The sequence below is a fragment of the Natator depressus genome, chromosome 7, assembly GCF_965152275.1.
Source record: "Natator depressus isolate rNatDep1 chromosome 7, rNatDep2.hap1, whole genome shotgun sequence".
Taxonomy (NCBI): domain Eukaryota; kingdom Metazoa; phylum Chordata; order Testudines; family Cheloniidae; genus Natator; species Natator depressus.
The window spans coordinates 837,670-857,057 of record NC_134240.1 but is presented as its reverse complement, the minus strand read 5'-3'; the positions used below and the strand labels follow the sequence as shown (position 1 = coordinate 857,057).

At 58.1% G+C, this 19,388-nt stretch overlaps 1 protein-coding gene across 2 annotated transcripts; it reads left to right on the top strand.

Moving 5' to 3' along the window:
• The first annotated feature begins 1,511 nt into the window (after window positions 1-1,511).
• Window positions 1,512-19,144, top strand: TADA3 (transcriptional adaptor 3). 2 transcript variants are annotated; one of them, XM_074957267.1, is made up of 8 exons: window positions 1,512-1,780; window positions 2,752-3,002; window positions 3,324-3,429; window positions 5,616-5,757; window positions 6,285-6,388; window positions 6,485-6,594; window positions 15,157-15,342; window positions 15,411-19,143. In XM_074957267.1, the coding sequence occupies exons 1-8, from the start codon at window positions 1,574-1,576 to the stop codon at window positions 15,601-15,603; spliced, it is 1,299 nt and encodes a 432-aa protein (XP_074813368.1). In that variant the 5' UTR covers window positions 1,512-1,573; the 3' UTR covers window positions 15,604-19,143. The 2 variants fall into 2 exon arrangements, with proteins under 2 accessions (XP_074813368.1, XP_074813369.1); XM_074957268.1 differs by lacking the exon at window positions 15,157-15,342 and having other exon boundaries at window positions 15,411-19,144.
• The last annotated feature ends 244 nt before the right edge of the window (window positions 19,145-19,388 follow it).

The window sequence follows — 19,388 nt, the reverse complement described above, 5'->3', positions numbered from 1 at the left end:
CTGCCCCCCATCCCGCACTTGGTACATTCCGGCCGCTGCTTCCATATTAGGGAACGGAGAGTGAGCTTGTTCAGCCAGTGGGGCGGGGCCTCTGGGTGGCGCCCAGCCAATGGGGAGCGAGTATGGCTACCCTGGGCTACAGCGGCCGGAAGGGCCGAGAGGATCGTTGCGCCGCCGGAAGTGCTGTGGGAACCCCCCTCCGCCGGCGTCGCAGTGGTAGCGGCCGCCTCGCCGAGCGGCGCCGTCTCCCTGGAGCCGCGATCGCGGGCCGCGGCCTGAGGCCTCCGCAGCTGGGCCCAGCCCCCCGGAAGCGCCCCGCGTCCCGGCCCCCCCAGCCCGCCGCCCCCATATCCCAGCGCCCCCCCGGCCCAGCCCGGGCCCCCTCCCGGGCCCCCATATCCCAGCGCCCCCCCGGCCCGCCGGGCCCCCATATCCCAGCGCCCCCCCGGCCCAGCCCGGGCCCCCTCCCGGGCCCCCATATCCCAGCGCCCCCCCGGCCCAGCCCGGGCCCCCATATCCCAGCGCCCCCCCGGCCCGCCCCCCAGCCCGGGCCCCCATATCCCAGCCCGCCCCCCAGCCCGGGCCCCCATATCCCAGCCCCGCCCGGGCCCCCATATCCCAGCCCCCCCCGGCCCGGCCCGCCCCCCAGCCCGGGCCCCCATATCCCAGCCCCCCCCGGCCCAGCCCGGCCCCCCAGCCCAGGACCCCATATCCCAGCGCCCCCCCCGGCCTGCCCCCCAGCCCAGGCCCCCATATCCCAGCGGCCCCCCCCCCGGCCCAGCCCAGGCCCCCATATCCCAGCGGCCCCCCGGCCCGCCGCCCCCTCCCGGGCCCCCATATCCCAGCGGCCCCCCGGCCCGGCCTCCCAGCCCGAGCCCCCATATCCTAGCGCCCCCCCCCCCGGCCAGCCCGGGCCCCCATATCCCAGCGGCCTCCCGGCCCGCCCCCCAGCCCGGGCCCCCATATCGCAGCGCCTCCCCAGCCCGCCGCCCCCCGGGTCCCCCATATCCTGGTGCCTCCGCGTGCTGGCCCCCCATATCCCAGCGCCCCCCCAGCCCGGCCCCCTCCGGACTCCCATATCCCAGTGCCTCCCCAGCCCAGACCCCTCAGGCCCCCAAATCCTGGTGCCTCCGCGTCCCGGGCCCCCCAGCCCGGGCCCTCCAGCCCAGACCCCCATATCCCAGTGCCCCCCCAGTGCGGCCCCCCCCAGGCCCCCATATCCTTGTGCCTCTGCGTCCCGGCCCCCCATATCCCAGTGCCCCCCAAGCCCGGCCCCCCCCGGCCTCCATATCCTGGTGCCTCTGCATCCCGGCCCCCGATATCCCAGTGCCCCCCCAGCCCCTGTATCCCGGCGGCCCCCCCCAGCCCAGCCCCCATAGCCTGGTGCCTCTGCGTCCTGGCCCCCCATTGCCCTGTGCCCCCCTCATAGCCTGGCACCCCCTGGGCCCCCATATCCTGGTGCCTCCACTTCCAGGCACCCCCATAGCCCAGCGCCCCCTGACCCCCATATCCTGGTGCCCCCCCTAGCCCGGCGCCCCCAAACCCCAGCGCCTGGCGCGCTCGCGGCTGGGCGATGAGCGAGCTCAAGGACTGCCCACTGCAGTTCCATGACTTCAAGTCGGTGGATCACCTGAAGGTTTGCCCGCGCTACACGGCCGTGCTGGCCCGCTCCGAGGATGATGGCATCGGCATCGAGGAGCTCGACACGCTACAGCTGGAGCTGGAGACGCTGCTGTCCTCAGCTAGCCGCAGGCTGCGGGTGCTGGAGGCAGAGACGCAGGTCAGGCTCCCTAGTTCCTCGGGGCTGCCTGGGGTACCAGGGTGATGGGCATGGGGAGGCCAGGCCACCCAGCACAGTTGCAGCTGGAGTCCATTGGTCTTGGCTTCGCGGCCCTTTGCCAGGGACCATTTGGGCTCAGGAGGGAAGTCCCTTCTTTGGCAGATGGAAGAGGTACCCCATATCTGCAAAGCTCCCCCCACTTCACGCACAGCCCATTTGGGGTCTGCCAATCCATGGTGCCCATGCCAAGAGCCGCTTGGTGGCAGTGCTGACCCAGCAGCAGGGGGTAGACCCTGTGGGCTTCAAACAAGGCAGCTGTGGAATGGTTAACATGTTGGGGTTTGATGAGTTGTCATTACTCTTCAGAGTGAACACTATAACAGAGTCCCAAGTCACGTCACAAGTTATTGGGGTGGCTAAGCGATGGTTAATGGCCAGGGCCTTGTGCTATACAGGAGGTCAGACTGCATGATTTCATAGCCCCATCTGGCCTAAAAGGCCAAGAACCTTTGCCTTGTGGTAATGGCTGCAGCTGGGTCACTGCTTGTTGCTCTGTGTGTTGGCTCTGACCGGGAGGCCTGTTGGCTTGTTTTCTCTTGCCTGGAATCCCTTCATACAGGGGCTAGCCCCTGTTTTGTCCAATGTGCCATCTCCCCAGTACTGGTTCCTCCCTCCCATGGCAGACAATGCCACAACAGAGCCCTGCTTGCTGCCAGTCTTGCAAGTCTGCCCAGCCTGTTTCCCCTTCCTTCTCTTTCTGTGGGTTGTGCTCCCTGTGAGCTGCAGAGGGGTGCCAGCTGCCAAGGAGAACAGGGCTTGAGGGGAAAGGGGATGGGAGGGGACCCTTAAAGGGCAGGCACGGCTCACTGAGGGCAAGAGTCCTGGATGGAACTAGACCCTTCCCTTTCCGCTCCTGGTTCTGGGCGCAGCCAGCTGCCTGTCTGGTGTGACACAGTGCCATTCTCTTTCAGATTTTGACAGACTGGCAGGACAAGAAGGGGGACAGGCGGTTCCTGAAGCTGGGCAAAGAGCACGAACTGGGCACCCCAGTTAAACACGGAAAGCCCAAGAAGCAGAAACTAGAGGGGAAGGGTGGCCATGGCACAGGGCCTGGCCCTGGGCGGCCCAAATCCAAGAACCTTCAGCCCAAGATCCAAGAATATGAGTTTCCAGACGACCCGGTTGACATGCCTCGGATCCCCAAAAATGATGCCCCAAACAGGTATGGGGTATCTGTGTGAAGCAACACTGGGAGAGTGGGGGTGGAGACAGCTGGGGCAGTGGGCAAAGGGACACTGGGGGGTTCCCAAGGAAAACAAACCCATTTCCCTGTTGCTCCTGGTCAAAGCCACCAGCTGCAAAGCTGAATTGGAGCTTGGATGGCGTGAGAGTGAAATCTGGTCTGGCACTGAGCCGTCCTAGGGCACAGAATCCATCTCCTGGGTAGAGGAGCAGCCACAGCTCAAGTCAGCGGCTCTGTGCCCAGCTTGGGGTGGCCACCTGCCCCCTTCTCTCTGAGTGCCTGCTTTGCTCTGCCCTGCAGGTTCTGGGCTTCAGTGGAGCCCTACTGTGCTGACCTCACCAGTGAGGAGGTGCGAACCCTGGAGGAGCTGCTCAAACCCCCAGAGGATGAGGCTGAGCACTACAAGGTAAAGACCTCGGCGCAGCCACCCTCCAAGCCCCACGCTATCCTCCTGCTGTCTGGACTCTTCAGTCCTGTACCTTGCGGTGGGTGTCGAGTCCGCTGGGGCGAGGCACGCAGCAAAGGCCTGTGTTTGTGGGCCGTTCCCTCCCCTCTGGATCTGGGCAGGGCCATGGGGCCTCTTGTCTGTGCTCGGGCAATGCAGGCTGGGTGGGACCAAGCTGAACTGGAGGCTGTATTCTCCGAAAGGCCCATGCTGCTTTGCCCCCGTTCTAGGGCAGCAGAGCGGCGCTGGGCTCTCCATGGAATACAGCAACCATTTCGGTTTCATTTTCAGGGCACTAAGTGGCCCAGGCCTTGGGTATCTGAAAGCTCGTCCCCTGCTCCAGCACTTGGGCCTCCCTCTGCTTTTCAGACACAATCAAACTGCCTGCTGCAAGGGGCAGGAGACAGCAGCCTCCTCGCAGGCCGGCCCCACACTGTGGCACTTGCGGCTGCAGGATCTGAACGAGCCCAGATCTCTGCATGCTGCGGGCCATGCACAAACCTCCTTCCTGTGCTGTGCCAGGCCCTGGCCCAGCAGGTTGTTTTCAGTGAGAAACCCCAGCGGAGAGGGAGGGCAGGGACAGTTAGTCCATGAGTGCTCAGATCCCCCACTGGGCAGCGTGGAACGAGAACCTGGCTGGAGCAGTGGGCATTGTGGAAGGGAGAGGAGAGCAGTACATTCGGTGGGGGGAGGATATTGTCACTGCAGCTCAGCCCTGTTGTGCTGCCCTCGAGGCTGGACGTGGGGCCGGAATGCAGAAAGTCACCTCAAAATGGCACGGCCAAGCCCCACATCTGGAGAGCCTAGGGGAAAGCTGCATGCACAGCCTTACCCCTGCCTTGGGTGAGCTCAGATACCACCACCAGCAAGAAGATCCCAGACCAGGGGTTTCTCTCTAAGCGGCGACAGAAATGTGCAGCATCTTGGAGTGCTCAGCACAGCTCTGGGTAGGCCTGAGGTCACCCAGGACTCGTGTGCAGCACCATGGTGGACAACTGAATCAGGGAGACGGAAATGTGCTGGCCTCTGGAGGGGTTTAGTGTTAAACTGCAGCGTTACAGCAATCAGTGCAAATGCCTCTTAATCTGCTGCCGCTTAATGCAGCGAAAGCTGTGGCACCTGGAGACACGGTTTGTGTCCACTCCAGGGAAAATGGAGCCTGAAATATACTGACCACTTCCAAATCGGTGGCAAAGCAGAATTTCTGGGCCGAAATACCTGCTTTAACAGTGTTCCAAAGAGTGCCTGTCCCAAATGCTGAACAATTCCCCCCCTTTCATGCAAACAGACACACTCACTGGTCCCACTGCTTCAGGCAGGAGATGGGTGGGACACTACCCAATCGTTGTTCAGAGTCAGGGGTGGTACAGGGCTGAGGAGAGGAGTATGAAAATTCAGACCTTAGCAAGAAGCAGAAGTCCAGGGGGCCAGGACCCTGGCCAGTACTCACCCGCTGCCCTCCCAGCTCACACAGCGAGAGCGCCTGAGCACCGGCCCAGCTGCCTCTCTGCCCCACGTATGCGTGCAGAGTGACAAATGGAGTTCACGACGCTCCTTGTGTAGCGTAGGCAGCAGCTGGCACCTGGCTCTGCTTGTGCTGGTCAAGCCGGTAATCTCAGTGTGTGCTGTGCTGGGGCGAGACCCGAGCTGTGAGGGACACTGCCCAAGCGTGCTTTGCATCTGACCAGGATCCATCATACCTGAGCTTCCCAGAGCTGAGATCGAGGGGAAGCTCTTCTTTCTTGTGTGCAAGTGCTCTGGCAGAATCCCTTGCAGCTGTCTGTCAGTGCGGGTGTGTCACACGGTAAAGGGGGAGGAGAGCCCCTAACCCAGCCCACTCCCCCCAGCCTTGGCAGGGCAGGAGCTGGGACTGCCACGCTGTGCCCTTCCTCAGGCAGGAATTCTGAAGCTCTTGGCATGTGCCCAAGGAGTGGCCCTTACAGGACATGCATCTGCGCTCTGCAGAGACTCCCAGCAGGGCTTGACCCCAGCCCGCTGGCACTGTGAGATGCTCGGCACTGCTCGTCAGTGTGGGGTGGAGAGGGTGGCATAAGGCCACGCTCTGCCACGTGTCTGGTGGGAGAGGGGCTGCAGGGGCTCTGAGCCCAGCTCCCTGAGCTCCTGCTCTTGCTGTCCTGCTGTTGTAGATCCCACCTCTGGGGAAGCATTACTCTGTGCGCTGGGCCCAGGAGGACCTGCTGGAGGAGCAGAAGGATGGCACCCGGGCAGCAGCGGCTGCTGACAAGAAGAAAGGCATCCTGGGACCACTAACGGAGCTGGACACAAAAGGTGCCTCTGCTCCCCTTCCCCAGGCAGCACCTCCATGGAGGGACTGAGCGACATGTACTGGAGGCAGGGGGGGTTCGTCCATGCCCAGCACTAGGGGGGAGGGGGGGAACGGGGGGGTTTGTCCACGCCCAGCACCGAGGAGGGTGGGGTGGGGGGGGTGGGGTTTGTCCACGCCCAGCACCAAGGAGGGCGGGGGGTTTGTCCATGCCCAGCACCGAGGAGGGTGTGTGGGAGGGGGTGGGGGGGGGTTCGTCCACACCCAGCACCGAGGGGTGGGAGGCAGAGGGGGTTCGTCCATGCCGGGGGGAGGGGAGGCTGTGGTTCAGGCATGCCCAGCACTGAGGGACTGGTATGGGGGTAGGGGTGTGTGCCAGCCTCACCCATGTGGCTGGAGAGTCCCCGGCCCTGGTGCAGGGTGGTGGGGGAGATGCCAGCCTCACCCTGGGCAGCTGGGGAATCCCAGAGTGGAGGCTGTTAGGCCCTGTTCTGCTGCAGCTGCCGCTCTGCTCACCGCTTCCTTCTCGCAGATGTGGATGCACTGCTGAAGAAGTCAGAGTCCCAGCAGGAGCAGCCCGAGGACGGCTGCCCGTTTGGGCCCTTGACGCAGCGCCTCCTGCAGGCACTTGTTGAGGTGAGTGAGGCTCCGGGGCGACCCTGGCTGCCGTACCCCGTGGGGCGTGGGTCCCAGCAGCTCGAAACTCACCTTTCTCTCCTTCTCTGCTGCTAGGAGAACATCATCTCGCCCATTGAGGACTCCCCGATCCCAGAGCTGGCGGGCAAAGACTCCGGAGCTGACGGTGCCGGTACTTCGCCCCGCAGCCAGAACAAACCCTTCAGGTGAGCAGCCCTATGCAGCCAGCTTGGTGGGCTGGTGGCCTGGCCAAGAGGCTCTTCTCTGCCCGGGAAACTGCTCCAGAACCTGGTCTGAATGTGCTGAGGTGCTCCCCAGGCCTGGGGTGGGTGCGCCGGGGCTGTAAGGGAAGAACATAAGAATGGCCAGATTGGGTCAGACCAAAGGTCCATCTAACCCCGTATCCTGTCTGCCGACCATGGCCACTGCCAGGTGCCCCAGAGGGAATGTACAGAACAGGTAACCGTCAAGTGATCCATCCCCTTGCCCATTCCCAGCTTCTAGCAAACAGAGCCTAGGGACACCATCCCTGCCCATCCTGGCTAATAGCCATTGATGGACCCATTCTCCATGAACTTATCTAGATCTTTTTTGAACCCTGTTACAGTCTTGGGCTTCACAACATCCTCTGGCAAAGGGTTCCACAGGTTGACTGTGCGTTGTGTGAAGAAATACTTCCTTTTGTGTGTGTTAAACCTGCTGCCTATTAATTTCATTGAGTGATCCCTAGTTCTTGTGTTATGACAAGAAGTAAATAACACTTCCTTATCTAATTTCTCCACACCAGTCATGATTTTATAGACCTCTACCATATCCCCCCTTAGCCGTCTCTTTTCCAAGCTGAAAAGTCCCCTGTCTTATTAATCTCTGGTCATATGGTAGCTGTTCCATACCCCTAATAATTTTTGTTACTCTTTTCTGAACATTTTCCAATTCCAATATAGCTTTTTTGAGATGGGGCCACCACATCTGCAGGCAGTATTCAAGATGTGGGCGCACCATGGATTTATATATAGCGTGACAAAGTTCCTGCTCTGCCTTGGTGCGTCTCGCGCTTATTGGCAGATTTGCTCGCCTGGAGCTTCACGGCAGCCCTCAGCTTGGCCGTTTTTCTGAACCCACAGTCCAGGTCGACTCCTCCTGTGTCTGACCAGGAGTTGGGAGGTTTGGGGGCAACCTGGGCCCGCCCTCGACTCCGGGTTCCAGCCCAGGGCCCTGTGGAATGCAGCTGTCTGGAGTGCCTCCTGGAAAAGCTGTGCGACAGCTACAACTCCCTGGCTACTTCCCCATGGCCTCCTCCCAACACCTTCTTTATCCTCATCATAGGACCTTCCTCCTGGTGTCTGATAATGCTTGTACACCTCAGTCCTCCGACAGTCCGTGTTCTCACTCTCAGCTCCTCACACACACACCACAAACGGAAGTGAGCTCCTTTTTAAAACCCAGGTGCCGTGATTAGCCTGCCTTAATTGATTTTAGCAGCTTCTTGATTGGCTGCAGGTGTTCTAATCAGCCTGTCTTAATTGTTCTGGAACCTTCCCTGTTACCTAACCCAGGGAAAAGGGACCTACTTAGCCTGGGGCTAATATATCTGCTTTCTATTACTCTCCTGTAGCCATCTGGCCCGATCCTGTCACATATCCCCCCTCCGCCCAACACTATGGGGCTGGGCAACTTGGGACGTCAGGCAGTATACTCGTGACAAGCCATCTGTATTGCCATGGTGACTTCCAGCCTGGTGTTGTATGGTGAATTGGAAAGGTTGTAGGGATAGGAACCATCTGGTCAACCTTGCGTTCTTCTCTTTATTTCGCTGCATCCACTGGAGGGGTGCATGGTCGGTCACAAGGGTAAACCGTTGTCCCAGAAGGTAATAACGTAGTGTTTCCATGGCCCATTTCACAGCTAGGCACTCTTTCAACTTCGGCATACTTCTGCTCTCTCGGGAGGAGTTTCCTGCTGAGGTAGAGGATTGGGTGTTCTTCATCTCTGACCATCTGCGATAGGACAGCTCCCAGTCCTACTTCAGATGCATCTGTTTGTAAAATGAATTATTTGTTGAAGTCTGGGGCTATAAGCACAGGGTTACTACAGAGGGCTGTCTGTAGATCCATGAATGCTCTCTCTGCGGCATCTGTCCACTTCACCATGTCTGGACCCTGGGCTTTTATCAGGTCTGTCAGGGGACTCGCTCTGGTAGCAAAATGGGGAATAAATCGTCGGTAGTACCCCACCACACCCAGGAATGTCCGGACTTGCTTTTTCCGATTCGGCCAGGGCCAATTTTGGATAGCCTCTAGTTTGTTTAGTTGGGCTTGACCATGCCCCTTCCTACAATGTAGCCAAGGTATTTAGCCTCGGCTAGCCCTATAGCACACTTGGCTGGGTTGGCTGTGAGGCCAGCCTGTCTTAGCGTGTCCAGAACTGCTTCCACCTTTCCTAAGTGGGTTTCCCAGTCGGGGGTGTGAATAATCACATCATCCAGGTATGCCGCTGCATAACTGGTATGGGGCCATAGGAGCTTGTCCATAAGACGCTGGAAGGTGGCAGGTGCCCCATGCAGTCCAAAAGGAAGAACAGTATATTGAAACAGACCCTCTGGGGGTAGAGAGTGCCATCTTTTCTTTCGCATCTTTGGCAAGGGGAATCTGCCAGGATCCGTTTGTTAAATCAAGGGTGGTCAAAAATCAGGCATTGCCCAGGCGGTCAACTAACTCATCGATGTGGGGTATGCATCAAATTTGGATATCTCATTCAGCCAGCGAAAGTCATTACAAAACCTAGTGGTGCCATTGGGTTTGGGCACCAACACAGTCAGGCTTGACCACTGACTGTGGGACTCTTCGATGACTCCCAGCTCCAACATCCTTTTTACCTCTGACTTGATCTCCTCCCTTTTTGCTGCTGGGACCCGGCAGGGCCTTAAAGTTACCTTTGCCCCAAGGTCTGTGATAATATGGTGATATGCTTCGGTGGTCCGGCCTGGTTTGGTTGAAAACATGTCCTGGTATCGGTTGATCATCTGTTACCTCCTTCTTCTGGTTTGGTGTCAGATCAGTGGATATCCTGATCTGCTCCTGCATGTTATTTCCCTGGATCAGGGTCTCTTGGGCCACTACACACCCCTATCGTTGGTGCCAAGGCTTTAAGAGGTTACTGGGATAAATTTGTTCTTGTTTCCGGCGTCCTGGCTGCAGCACCTTGTAGGTTACTTCCCCCATGGGTTCAACCACCTCATAGGGCCCCTGCCATTGGTCCAAAAGCTTGCTTTCTGCCTTGGGTGCCAACACCATCACCCAATCCCCTGGTTGGAACGGTCAGACTTTTGCCTGGCGATTTGTAATGGGTTCGCTGGGCCTCCTGCCCCTTTTCTAAATGTTCCCGTACAATAGGGGTGACCCGGGCTATCCGTTCTCGCATCTGCAACGGATGGTCAATTACATTCTTCCCCTCATTGGGTTCCTCTTCCCAGATTTCTTTTGCAATATCTAGTATGCCACGGGGGTGGCGTCCGTATAATAATTCAAAGGGGGAAAACCCAGTTGAGGCCTGAGGTGCCTCCCGGATTGCAAACATAAGGTAGGGTAGTAGGGTGTCCCAATCCTTCCTATCCCAACTTACCACTTTCTACTAGCCCATCGGTCTGCGGATGATAGACAGAAGTTCTCAGGGTATGTATATGGACCAGCGTACACAGGTCCTTCATTAGCTTCGACATAAATGGGGTACCTTGGTCTGTTAATATCTCCTTTGGTAGCACCACTTGGGCAAAGATCCCCACCAACTCTTTAGCTATCGTTTTAGAGGCTGTGTTCCACAGGGGGACGGCTTCTGGGTAGTGAGTAGCATAATCCAGAACGACAAGTATATATTGGTGGCCCCGGGCTGCCTTCTCCAGGGGTCCCACTAGATCCATGGCTATTCGCTCGAAGGGGACCTCTATGATGGGAAGGGGTACTAAAGGTGCCCTCAAGTGGGGATGGGGACTGTGCAGCTGACACTCTGGGCAGGACGCACAGTGCCCCCGTACTTCTTCATGTACTCCGGGCCAGAAGAATTGTCCCAGGACCCGTGCCAGGGTCTTCTCTACCCCCAAATGCCCCCCAAAAAGATGACTATGGGCCAGACTTAATACAGCATTCTGGTGTTTTTGAGGTACTAGGATCTGCTGTGCCTTCTGCCCCTGTACTGGTGCAACTTGGTATAAGAGATTCTTCTTCATTATGAAGTAGGGTCCTGGTCCCTGGGTTTTCCCTTCCACGGGGACCCCATCTATTTCAGTCACCTCCTTCCTAATGTTGTCGTACCTTGGGTCTTCAGCCTGATCCCATCCAAAATTTCCTCTCCCGGGGCTAATCTGCCCGAGATCTAGGGGGCCAGTCTCTGTTGCCTCTACTGGTTCAGAGGTGTTAGGGTGTCGGTCAGATTCGGGTGCTTCTCCCTCCTGGGTGGCCTCCTTTTCAGCTGCTCGGGTCCGCCTACCTACGAGAGCGACCCTCTGGCTTTGGGCCAGTATTCGGGTTCCCAAGGCCTTAGCTTCCCTTCTTTCCCTTTTTGTCTTTCTACGCTGTCTGGGAGTGGAGAACAAATCTGGGGATATTTCAGAGAAGGTTGGGGGTTGACAGTCTACTGTGGGTGCCTCACTACTTTCAGGGCTTCCCCCTTTCTCCAATTCCCCTACCGGGAGTAAGTCTCCAAACCCTGGGAAGTCCCTCCCTATGAGCACCGGGTATGGGAATTTTGGGACTACACCTGCTGCTACCTCAGTAGTGTTCCCCTGAATCTCGATTTTTACTGGGATGGTGGGGTAATAACCAACTGTCCCATGGATGCATGTTATCCCCGTACGCTTAGCCCACAGCAGCTGACTACGCTTCACGAGCTTCCCCGAGACAAGCGTGATAGCACTCCCCGAATGTGGTCTCTACCCCATTTAGCTTCACTGGTCTAGTGTACATATGTGGGGTTAGTGAGACCCCCACAAGGTGGATTAGGGAGCATGGGTCTGCCCAGTTCCCCAGGTTACACTGCATAGGCTCCTCGGAATTGGGACACTGTGCAGCTATGTGTCCCCACTCCCTGCAGGTGTAACATCTGTATGGAGCCCTAGGCGTTCCCCGGTCTCTTGGTTTGGGTAGTCTAACATCACGATCCTCTTCCCCCTCAGTGCTCCGACTCTTTGTGGCTTCTGGTGGGCCTTCAGCCCCTCTCTTTTTTCCCCCGGGCTCTCCTGGTGGCCCAGTCACCCGAGCTCGAGGGCTTGGTGCTGCTAGTGTAACCCGGGGTGCTTCTTCCTTAACTGGTCGGGTCAGCTCCCTCGCCGTCCTTCGCCTTTCTACCAGCGCGACAACCTCGTCGTAGGGGGAGGGCTCGTTCTGGCTTACCCAGGCGCGAAGGTCTGGCGGTTGTCCTCTCCTGTACCGGTCGATGACCAGAACCTCTAGTATCGACTCTGGGACTCAGTTCGTAACCACTTTCGTGCGAGATGGATGAAGTCATATGATTGGGACCGCGAGGTTTTGTTTTCCTGGTACCTCCACTCATGATATCGCTGGGCCCGCACTGCGGTCGTTACCCCAGATCTGGCCAGGATCTCTGCTTTCAGCTGGGGGTAGTCTGCTGCAGCCTCTTCAGGCAAATCATAGTAGGCCTTCTGGGCCTCCCCACACAGGAATGAAGCGAGGATGCCAGACCACTGTTCTCAGGGCCAAGCCTCCCGCGGGGCTGTCCTCTCAAAGGCCAGGAGGTATGCCTCTACATCATCCTTCCGCGTCATTTTCTGCAGCCAGTTGGTGGCCCGCATGATCTGCGTCCCCTCATGGCCGCGGTTCAGCTCTGTAAGGGCCTTTCCCTGCTTTACCAGTTCCTGCAACATAGTCCGGTCCTGAGCAGCCTGGTCCATCCGCAGGCAATTAGTCTCTTGCTGCAGCCGCACTGCCTCCTGTTGGGTGGCTGCCTAGACACGGGGAGCCTCCTGCTGGGCAGCCGTGGCTTGTATCAGTGCCCGCACTACCTCCTCCATTGTGGTGAGAAAAAATAAAAATAGACCCTCTTCCCTTCCCCCGCACCAACACCCTCCTCCTCCCGCCACGCTCATGCACACCAGATCCCACTGCTCACACCAGTTGTGACAAAGTTCCTGCTCTACCTTGGTGAGTCTTGTGCTTATTGGCGGATTTGCTCGTCTTGCAGCTTCACGGCAGCCCTCAGCTTGGCCGTTTTTCTGAACCCACAGTCCAGGTCGACTCCTCCTGTGTCTGATCAGGAGTTGGGAGGTTTGGGGGGAACCCGGGCCTGCCCTCGACTCCGGGTTCCAGCCCAGGGCGCTGTGAAATGCAGCTGTCTAGGGTGCCTCCTGGAACAGCTGTGCGACAGCTCCAACTCCCTGGGCTACTTCCCCATGGCCTCCTCCCAACACCTTTTTTATCCTCATCATAGGACCTTCCTCCTGGTGTCTGATAATGCTTGTACACCTCAGTCCTCCAACAGTCTGTGTTCTCACTCTCAGCTCCTCACACGCACACCACAAACAGAAGTGAGCTCCTTTTTAAAACCCAGGTGCCATGATTAGCCTGCCTTAATTGATTCTAGCAGCTTCTTGATTGGCTGCACGTGTTCTAATCAGCCTGTCTTAATTGTCTCCAGAAGGTTCCTGATGGTTCTGGAACCTTCCCTGTTACCTTACCCAGGGAAAAGGGACCTACTTAGCCTGGGGCTAATATATCTGCCTTCTATTACTCTCCTGTAGCCGTCTGGCCTGACCCTGTCACAAGAGGCAGTACAATATTTTCTGTCTTATTATCTATCCCTTTCTTAATTTTATTTATTTAGTGTGTGCATAATCGTCTAGCCATTCCCAACATTCTGTTAGCTTTTTTGGCTGCTGCTGCACATCAAGTGGATGTTTTCTGAGAACTATCCGCAATGATTCATAGACTCATAGATATTAAGGTCAGAATGGACCATTATGATCATCTAGTCTGGCCTCCTGCACAATGCAGGCCACCGAAGCTCACCCATCCACCCCAGCAATAAACCTCTCACCTATGTCTGAGCTATTGAAATCCTCAAATCATGGTTTAAAGACTTCAAGGCGCAGAGAATCCTCCAGCAAGTGACCTGTGCCCCATGCTGCAGAGGAAGGTGAAAAACCCCCAGGGCCTCTTCTAATCTGCCCTGGAGGAAAATTCCTTCCCGACCCCAAATATGGTGATCAGCTGAACCCTGAGCACGTGGGCAAGAATCACCAGCCAGATACCCAGGAAAGAATTCTCTGTAGTAACTCAGATCCCACCCCATCTAACATCCCATCACAGGCCATTGGGCCTATTTACCATGAATAGTTAAAGATCAATTAATTGCCAAAATCATGTTATCCCATCATACCATCTCTTCCATAAAATTATCGAGTTTAATCTTGAAGCCAGATAGGTCTTTTGCCCCCACTGCTTCCCTTGGAAGGCTGTTCCAGAATTTCACTTCTCTGATGGTTAGAAACCTTCGTCTAATTTCAAGTCTAAACTTCCCAATGACAAGTTTATATCCATTTGTTCTTGTGTCCACATTGGTACTGAGCTTAAATAATTCCTCTCCCTCTCCGGTATTTATCCCTCTGATATATTTATAGAGAGCAATCCTATCTCCCCTCAACCTTCTTTTGGTTAGGCTAAACAAGCCAAGCTCCTTGTCTCCTTTCATAAGACAGGTTTTCCATTCCTCGGATCATCCTAGTAGCCCTTCTCTGTACCTGTTCCAGTTTGAATTCATCCAAGATCTCTTTCTTGAGTTGTAACAGCTAATTGAGACCCCCATTATTTTATCTGTATAGTTGTGATTATGTTTTCCAGCGTGCATTACTTTGCATTTATCCACATGGAATTTCATCTGCCATTTTGTTGCCCAGTCACCTAGTTTTGAGAAATCCTTTTGTAGCTCTTTGCAGTCAGCTTCGGATTTAACTATCTTGAATAGTTTTGTATCATCTGCAGATTTTGCCACCTCACTGTTTACCCCTTTTCCAGATCAGTTGGATATGTTGGATATGAATATGTTGAACAGCACTGGGCCCAGTACAGACCCCTGGGGGTCACCACTATTTACCTCTCTCCATTCTGAAAACTGACCATCGATTCCTACCCTTTGTTTCCTATCTTTTTAGCCTGTTACCGATCCATGAGAGGACCTTCCCTCTTATCCCATGACAGCTTACTTTGCTTAAGAGCCTTTGGTGAGGGACCTTGTCAAAGGCTTTCTGACGATCTAAGTACACCATATCTACTGGATCCCCCTTGTCCACATGCTCGCTGACACCCTCACAGAATTGTAGTAGAAGCAGAGAAGAAACCTCTCTTCTCGTGTCTACATGCGTTGAGGAATTGCTCAGGGAGAAGTTCAAGGGTTAGAGAGCCTGGTGTGTTCAGCCCCTGAGCAGAACTCTCCTGTCCCCTCTGAGATCCAGCGCTCTAGAGCCTGGGCTCTCCTATGCCTGGCAGGCAGCACCAGAGCCAAGGGAGAGGAATGGGCTCATACTCTTGCCGAGTTGGACTTGGAAGCAGCCAGCCTGTGGGTGAGATCTGGGCGGGGAGCCTGGTTAGTTCTCACTGCCTCCTTTCTGGAGCGAGGGCCAGCCCTGCCTGCCCCTGGGCGGAGGGGAGGGGACAAAGGGAGGGCCGGCCGGCTCTTTGCTGATCTAGCAGGTGTGCTGCTGCAGTAGCCGGGGTGGTGGGCTGCCAGGGCCTCACAGAAGCTCCCTTCTCTGCCCCTTGCAGCGTCCCCCACACCAAGTCCCTGGAGGGGCGGCTCAAGGAGGAGCTGATTGCCCAAGGCCTGCTGGAGTCCGAGGACCGCCCCCCCGAGGACTCGGAGGATGAGGTCCTGGCAGAGCTGCGCAAGAGGCAGGCTGAGCTCAAGGCGCTCAGCGCTCACAACCGGGCCAAGAAGCAGGAGCTGCTCAGGTGGGTGTGGGGCCGGAGGTGCTGGTGGGGGGCTAGGCCACAGCTGACAGCTCTGCCTCTCTCCCCAGGCTGGCCAAGGATGAGCTACACAGGCAGGTTCTGCGGCAACGCGTGCGCGTGGCTGACAATGAGGTCATGGACGCCTTCCGCAAGATCATGGCGGCACGCCAGAAGAAGCGCACGCCCACCAAGAAGGAGAAGGACCAGGCCTGGAAGACCCTGAAGGAGCGCGAGAGCATCCTCAAGCTCCTGGATGGCTAATGGGGAAGAGCCACAGCCTGCCCTGTCTCTCCAGACTGGCTGCCCAGCTGGGCTCCCTCTGCCTGCACAGACCGCTCCTCGCTGGGCACAGGGAGGCTCCGACCCTGGGCCTTAGCAGTGACTTCCCTGGCCTTGTCTCAGTGGGGCTGGGCACAGGCTCAGCTCTGTCTGCCGGGGGCCAGGCTGGAGGGGTTTGCCAGGCCCTGCGCCTGGTAGCACCTCCCCGAGCAGCTCTCTGTGCTCCCCCTTCTCCCTGGGGCGCTCAGCTTCTCTGTATCTCCCTTCCCTGCTATGCTGTGCAAGGTATGCTCTCCCTTCCCAGCCCCCGGTGGGCCTGCTCCCTGGAGCAGGTGATCTGCAGGGGCGGGTGCTGTGCAGGGCTGGGCCAGGGCCCAGGGCCCTTCTCCTAGGCCTGTTCTTTTTGGATCCCTGCTGCAGCCAAGGACACCAGAGGGCTCCCTCATCCGTCTGCCTGTAGGCCGCGCTCTTTCCTTTCTGGCCCATCTGGCCGCAGATCCAGAGCACTTGTCTGGCTGCAGGCGAGAGCCACCCATCCGCCTCAGGACCACACAAGCACAGCTGCCTGTCTAGAAGGATCACTGGTCCCAGCCTCTCTCCTGGTCACATGGGCAAGGGCAGGGGCTGACCAGCCCTGCTAGCATAGCCCCAGCCTCCAAAGGGCCTGAAGCCAAGCAGGGAGCTGCTGCCTGGAGAAACCAGGGTCTGGGTGACCCCCACGTGCCCAGTTGTGAGCAGCAGAGGGTGCTGTGACCCTGGGAACAGCCCAGCTTCCCTCGCCGGGTGCAGCTGGGCCCTGCTGTTATTCTTGGAAAGCCGTGACAGCCCTGACATCAGCTGTGCTGCAGCCTCCAGCCCCACTGCCTGGGGTGCCTCCATGGGGTGGGGGTGGGGAGGACACAGACCTGCTGGACAGTGCATCTCTGTTCCACTTCCAGCTCAGTCCCCAGGTGTGGCGGGAGCTGCCAAAGCAGGGGGCTCTAGCTGTGTCCCTGTCCCTTTCCCCAGGTGGGGGGCTGGCCCCTGGGGGAGCGGGGCTAGAAGTGCGGCTAGAAGTCTCCATGGCTGGAGGTTGTCCAGCCACAGGAGGGAGCTGCCGAAGTGCGATGGGAAGTTGAGGCCCGAAGGGCAGCCCCTCGCTTTGCCTCAGGCCAGCGCAGCAGTGGGGTGGGCATGCAGCAGAGCGGAGGGGGCCTGAGGCAAAGGGGGGAAGGAGCACCCCCCTGCGGTACCTGCTGTACAGGTCGTGCCAGGGCAGATCTGGCGGTGCTGGGTGGGCAGGAAGATGGTAGCAAATGGAGGGGCAGGGGCTGGCTGAAGTGCAGGACCTGGATCTCTGCCTCTGCGCAGGGAGGGCCCCGCTCCCCCTGGGGCCCCTGCAGTCCTGCACTCAGCTGCAGAGGTGCCCCCTATGAGGCTTGCCCCTTGCGGGGAGGCACAGGCTGTGCCTGGCTGGGAGAGCACCTGAATCCTAGCTTGTGGAGCTCCTTCTGGCTGTAGTAGCCATCTCCTGGGAGGGCAGGGACACCATGGCTGGGGCTGTGCCAACTGGGCAGAACCCAGAGGGATTGAGCTGGGGCCAGGCAGGGGTCCTGGGCTCCCCTCTGCTTAGAGGGAGCAGCCCCGTTGCTGCTGAGATTTGAGGCTCTGGGGGTCTCAGCACCAAGGCTGGGTCAGGCCTGGGCTGGGGGTGCTGCCTGCTGGGCTCTGCATGTGAATGACAGCTTTTAGCTGGTGGGGCAGGGGAGGGATGAGGTGGCCGTGCACCCGTCTCATGTCAGTGCCCAGCACCACTGCCCGTGGGTGGGTGCTCTCTGCACAGGCCCTGCCAGGGAGTGGGGGGCTGGAGAGCAGAGACCCTCCAAACCTAGCTGCAGCCCACAGGGTGGGTGGGGAAGCTGCTACTTGCCTTAGTGGGGTGGGTTGGAGTTCTGCCAGCCCTGGTGGTGCTATCCCCAGCCCAGCACTGGGCACCTTCTGGGCTTCCCGAATGCCAGTTGTCTGCCCCCTGGCCTCCCCCAACCGAAGGTGCACAAGGATGGGTTCCAGCCAGAGAAACCTTTGTTTTCTCTCCAGTGGTTTCTTCACTCACCTCCCTGTTCGCTGGGAGACTCTGGGGCTGGCTCTTGGGCCACTGGTCTGGGGGGTGGTCAGAGGGTCCTTGCACCACTTTCTCTGAAAGCTTGAATGGTTGTATCAGGGCATGGGAGCAGGTGAGGCCTGCTCGAGCCCCCGGCCGTGATGCCAACAGCTCTGGGAGGTCCCTGTTGTTAGTGGGCTAAAACCGGAGCAAACCCATTGGCTGACACACATGCAGGAGGGTTTCCATGTCATTCTGGCTAGGGCGGGAAGTGTGCCAGCTGAAGTGCTGGGACTATATTGACTAGTTGAAGAGGAACCCCCAGGGTCTCCCTGGCCTCTGCAAAGCACTGTTGGGGGCGCTAGGCTGCTGGAATTCTGTGAGCAGCTCAGTCGTGGAGTGGGACTTCTAAAGGGCCTCAGACAGGGCTGGAGCCAGAAACCCCCACCTACGTTATCCAGTCTGGCAAAAGGTGGGGAAGGCCTGAGGCCATGAGCACGGTCAAGCTGTGGCTACATGGAGCTGCCTCGGTGGCTCACGGACTTTTCTACGCCTGCCTTGCTCCCCACGCCCTCTTCCCGAGAGGACAATTGTAGAGTTGGAAAGTTCTTGGCCCATGGTTGGGTCCGAGGCTGGGTGTTCAGTGTATTTATTAGCAAGCGAGAAATTTAGCCACTGTTGCAGATGACACCAAATTATTTAAATAAAGATGGTGGAGCCTGCGGGGGTCTGACCAGCCAGGAGACCAGGCGACCCACTGGCAGATGGCAGTCAGAGCTGACAGACAAATGAACATTGGCAGGAATAAGTCAACCTGCTCGCTCGCTGTACAGGGCTCTCAAGGAACTGTAATGACCCAGGGAAAAGGCCTGGCTGTTCTTGGGCCGGGTCAGTGGAAGCTCTGCTCCGTGTGCAGCCGCAGTGAACAAGGGCCTAGTTGTGCTCGTGATGAATCAATGGAAGCTCTGTTCCGTGTGCAGCCGCAGTGAACAAGCAAATAAACAGGTGGGATGCGCAAGGATGAAAAAGCCTCCTCTGGGATGCTGTGATCAGTGCTAGTCCCCACGTCTCCGCCAGAACGCAGCAGGAATCAAGGGGCTCGGGCAGAGGCAACGCGAATGGTCTGGGACTGGAAAGCCCCCAGGCAGAGAGCCTGAAACACTTGGGCCTGTCTCCATTAGAGAAGAGACAAGGGGGGAGCTGATTAAGGTGGCCTGGAGAATGAATGGGGTAGAAAAGGCAGAGTGGGCACCCCCGTTCTCCCTCTGTCCTGACAGGAGAACCGGGGCGTTTCAGGACGCTGACAGGTAGCACGTTTACAGCAGGGAGGAAAGACCTTTTAGGCAACCCTCTGCTGTCCAGGGGTGGTGCCTCCATAGGCTGTAAGGGGGGCCAGGAGGAAGCATCTGGGAGCATGAGAGAGAGAAGGGCCCATGCAGCTTGAGGAGCTATGGGGAACCCCCCCAGGCAAGTTACCCTGGGCCAGGGAGGGAGCTGGGGGCTGTGACGTGCAAAGGGGTGAGTGGAGGACCCCTGGGGCAGGCATGAAGAAGGGGCCTGGAGGAATGGAATGGATTGGTGGGGGGACTCCATGGGGTGGCCTGGGGCTGGGGTGTGTTGGGATTCTGGGGGGGGGTTCCATGGGGTGACCTGGGGGGAGGGGAGGGACCCATGTGGGCGCTCTGGA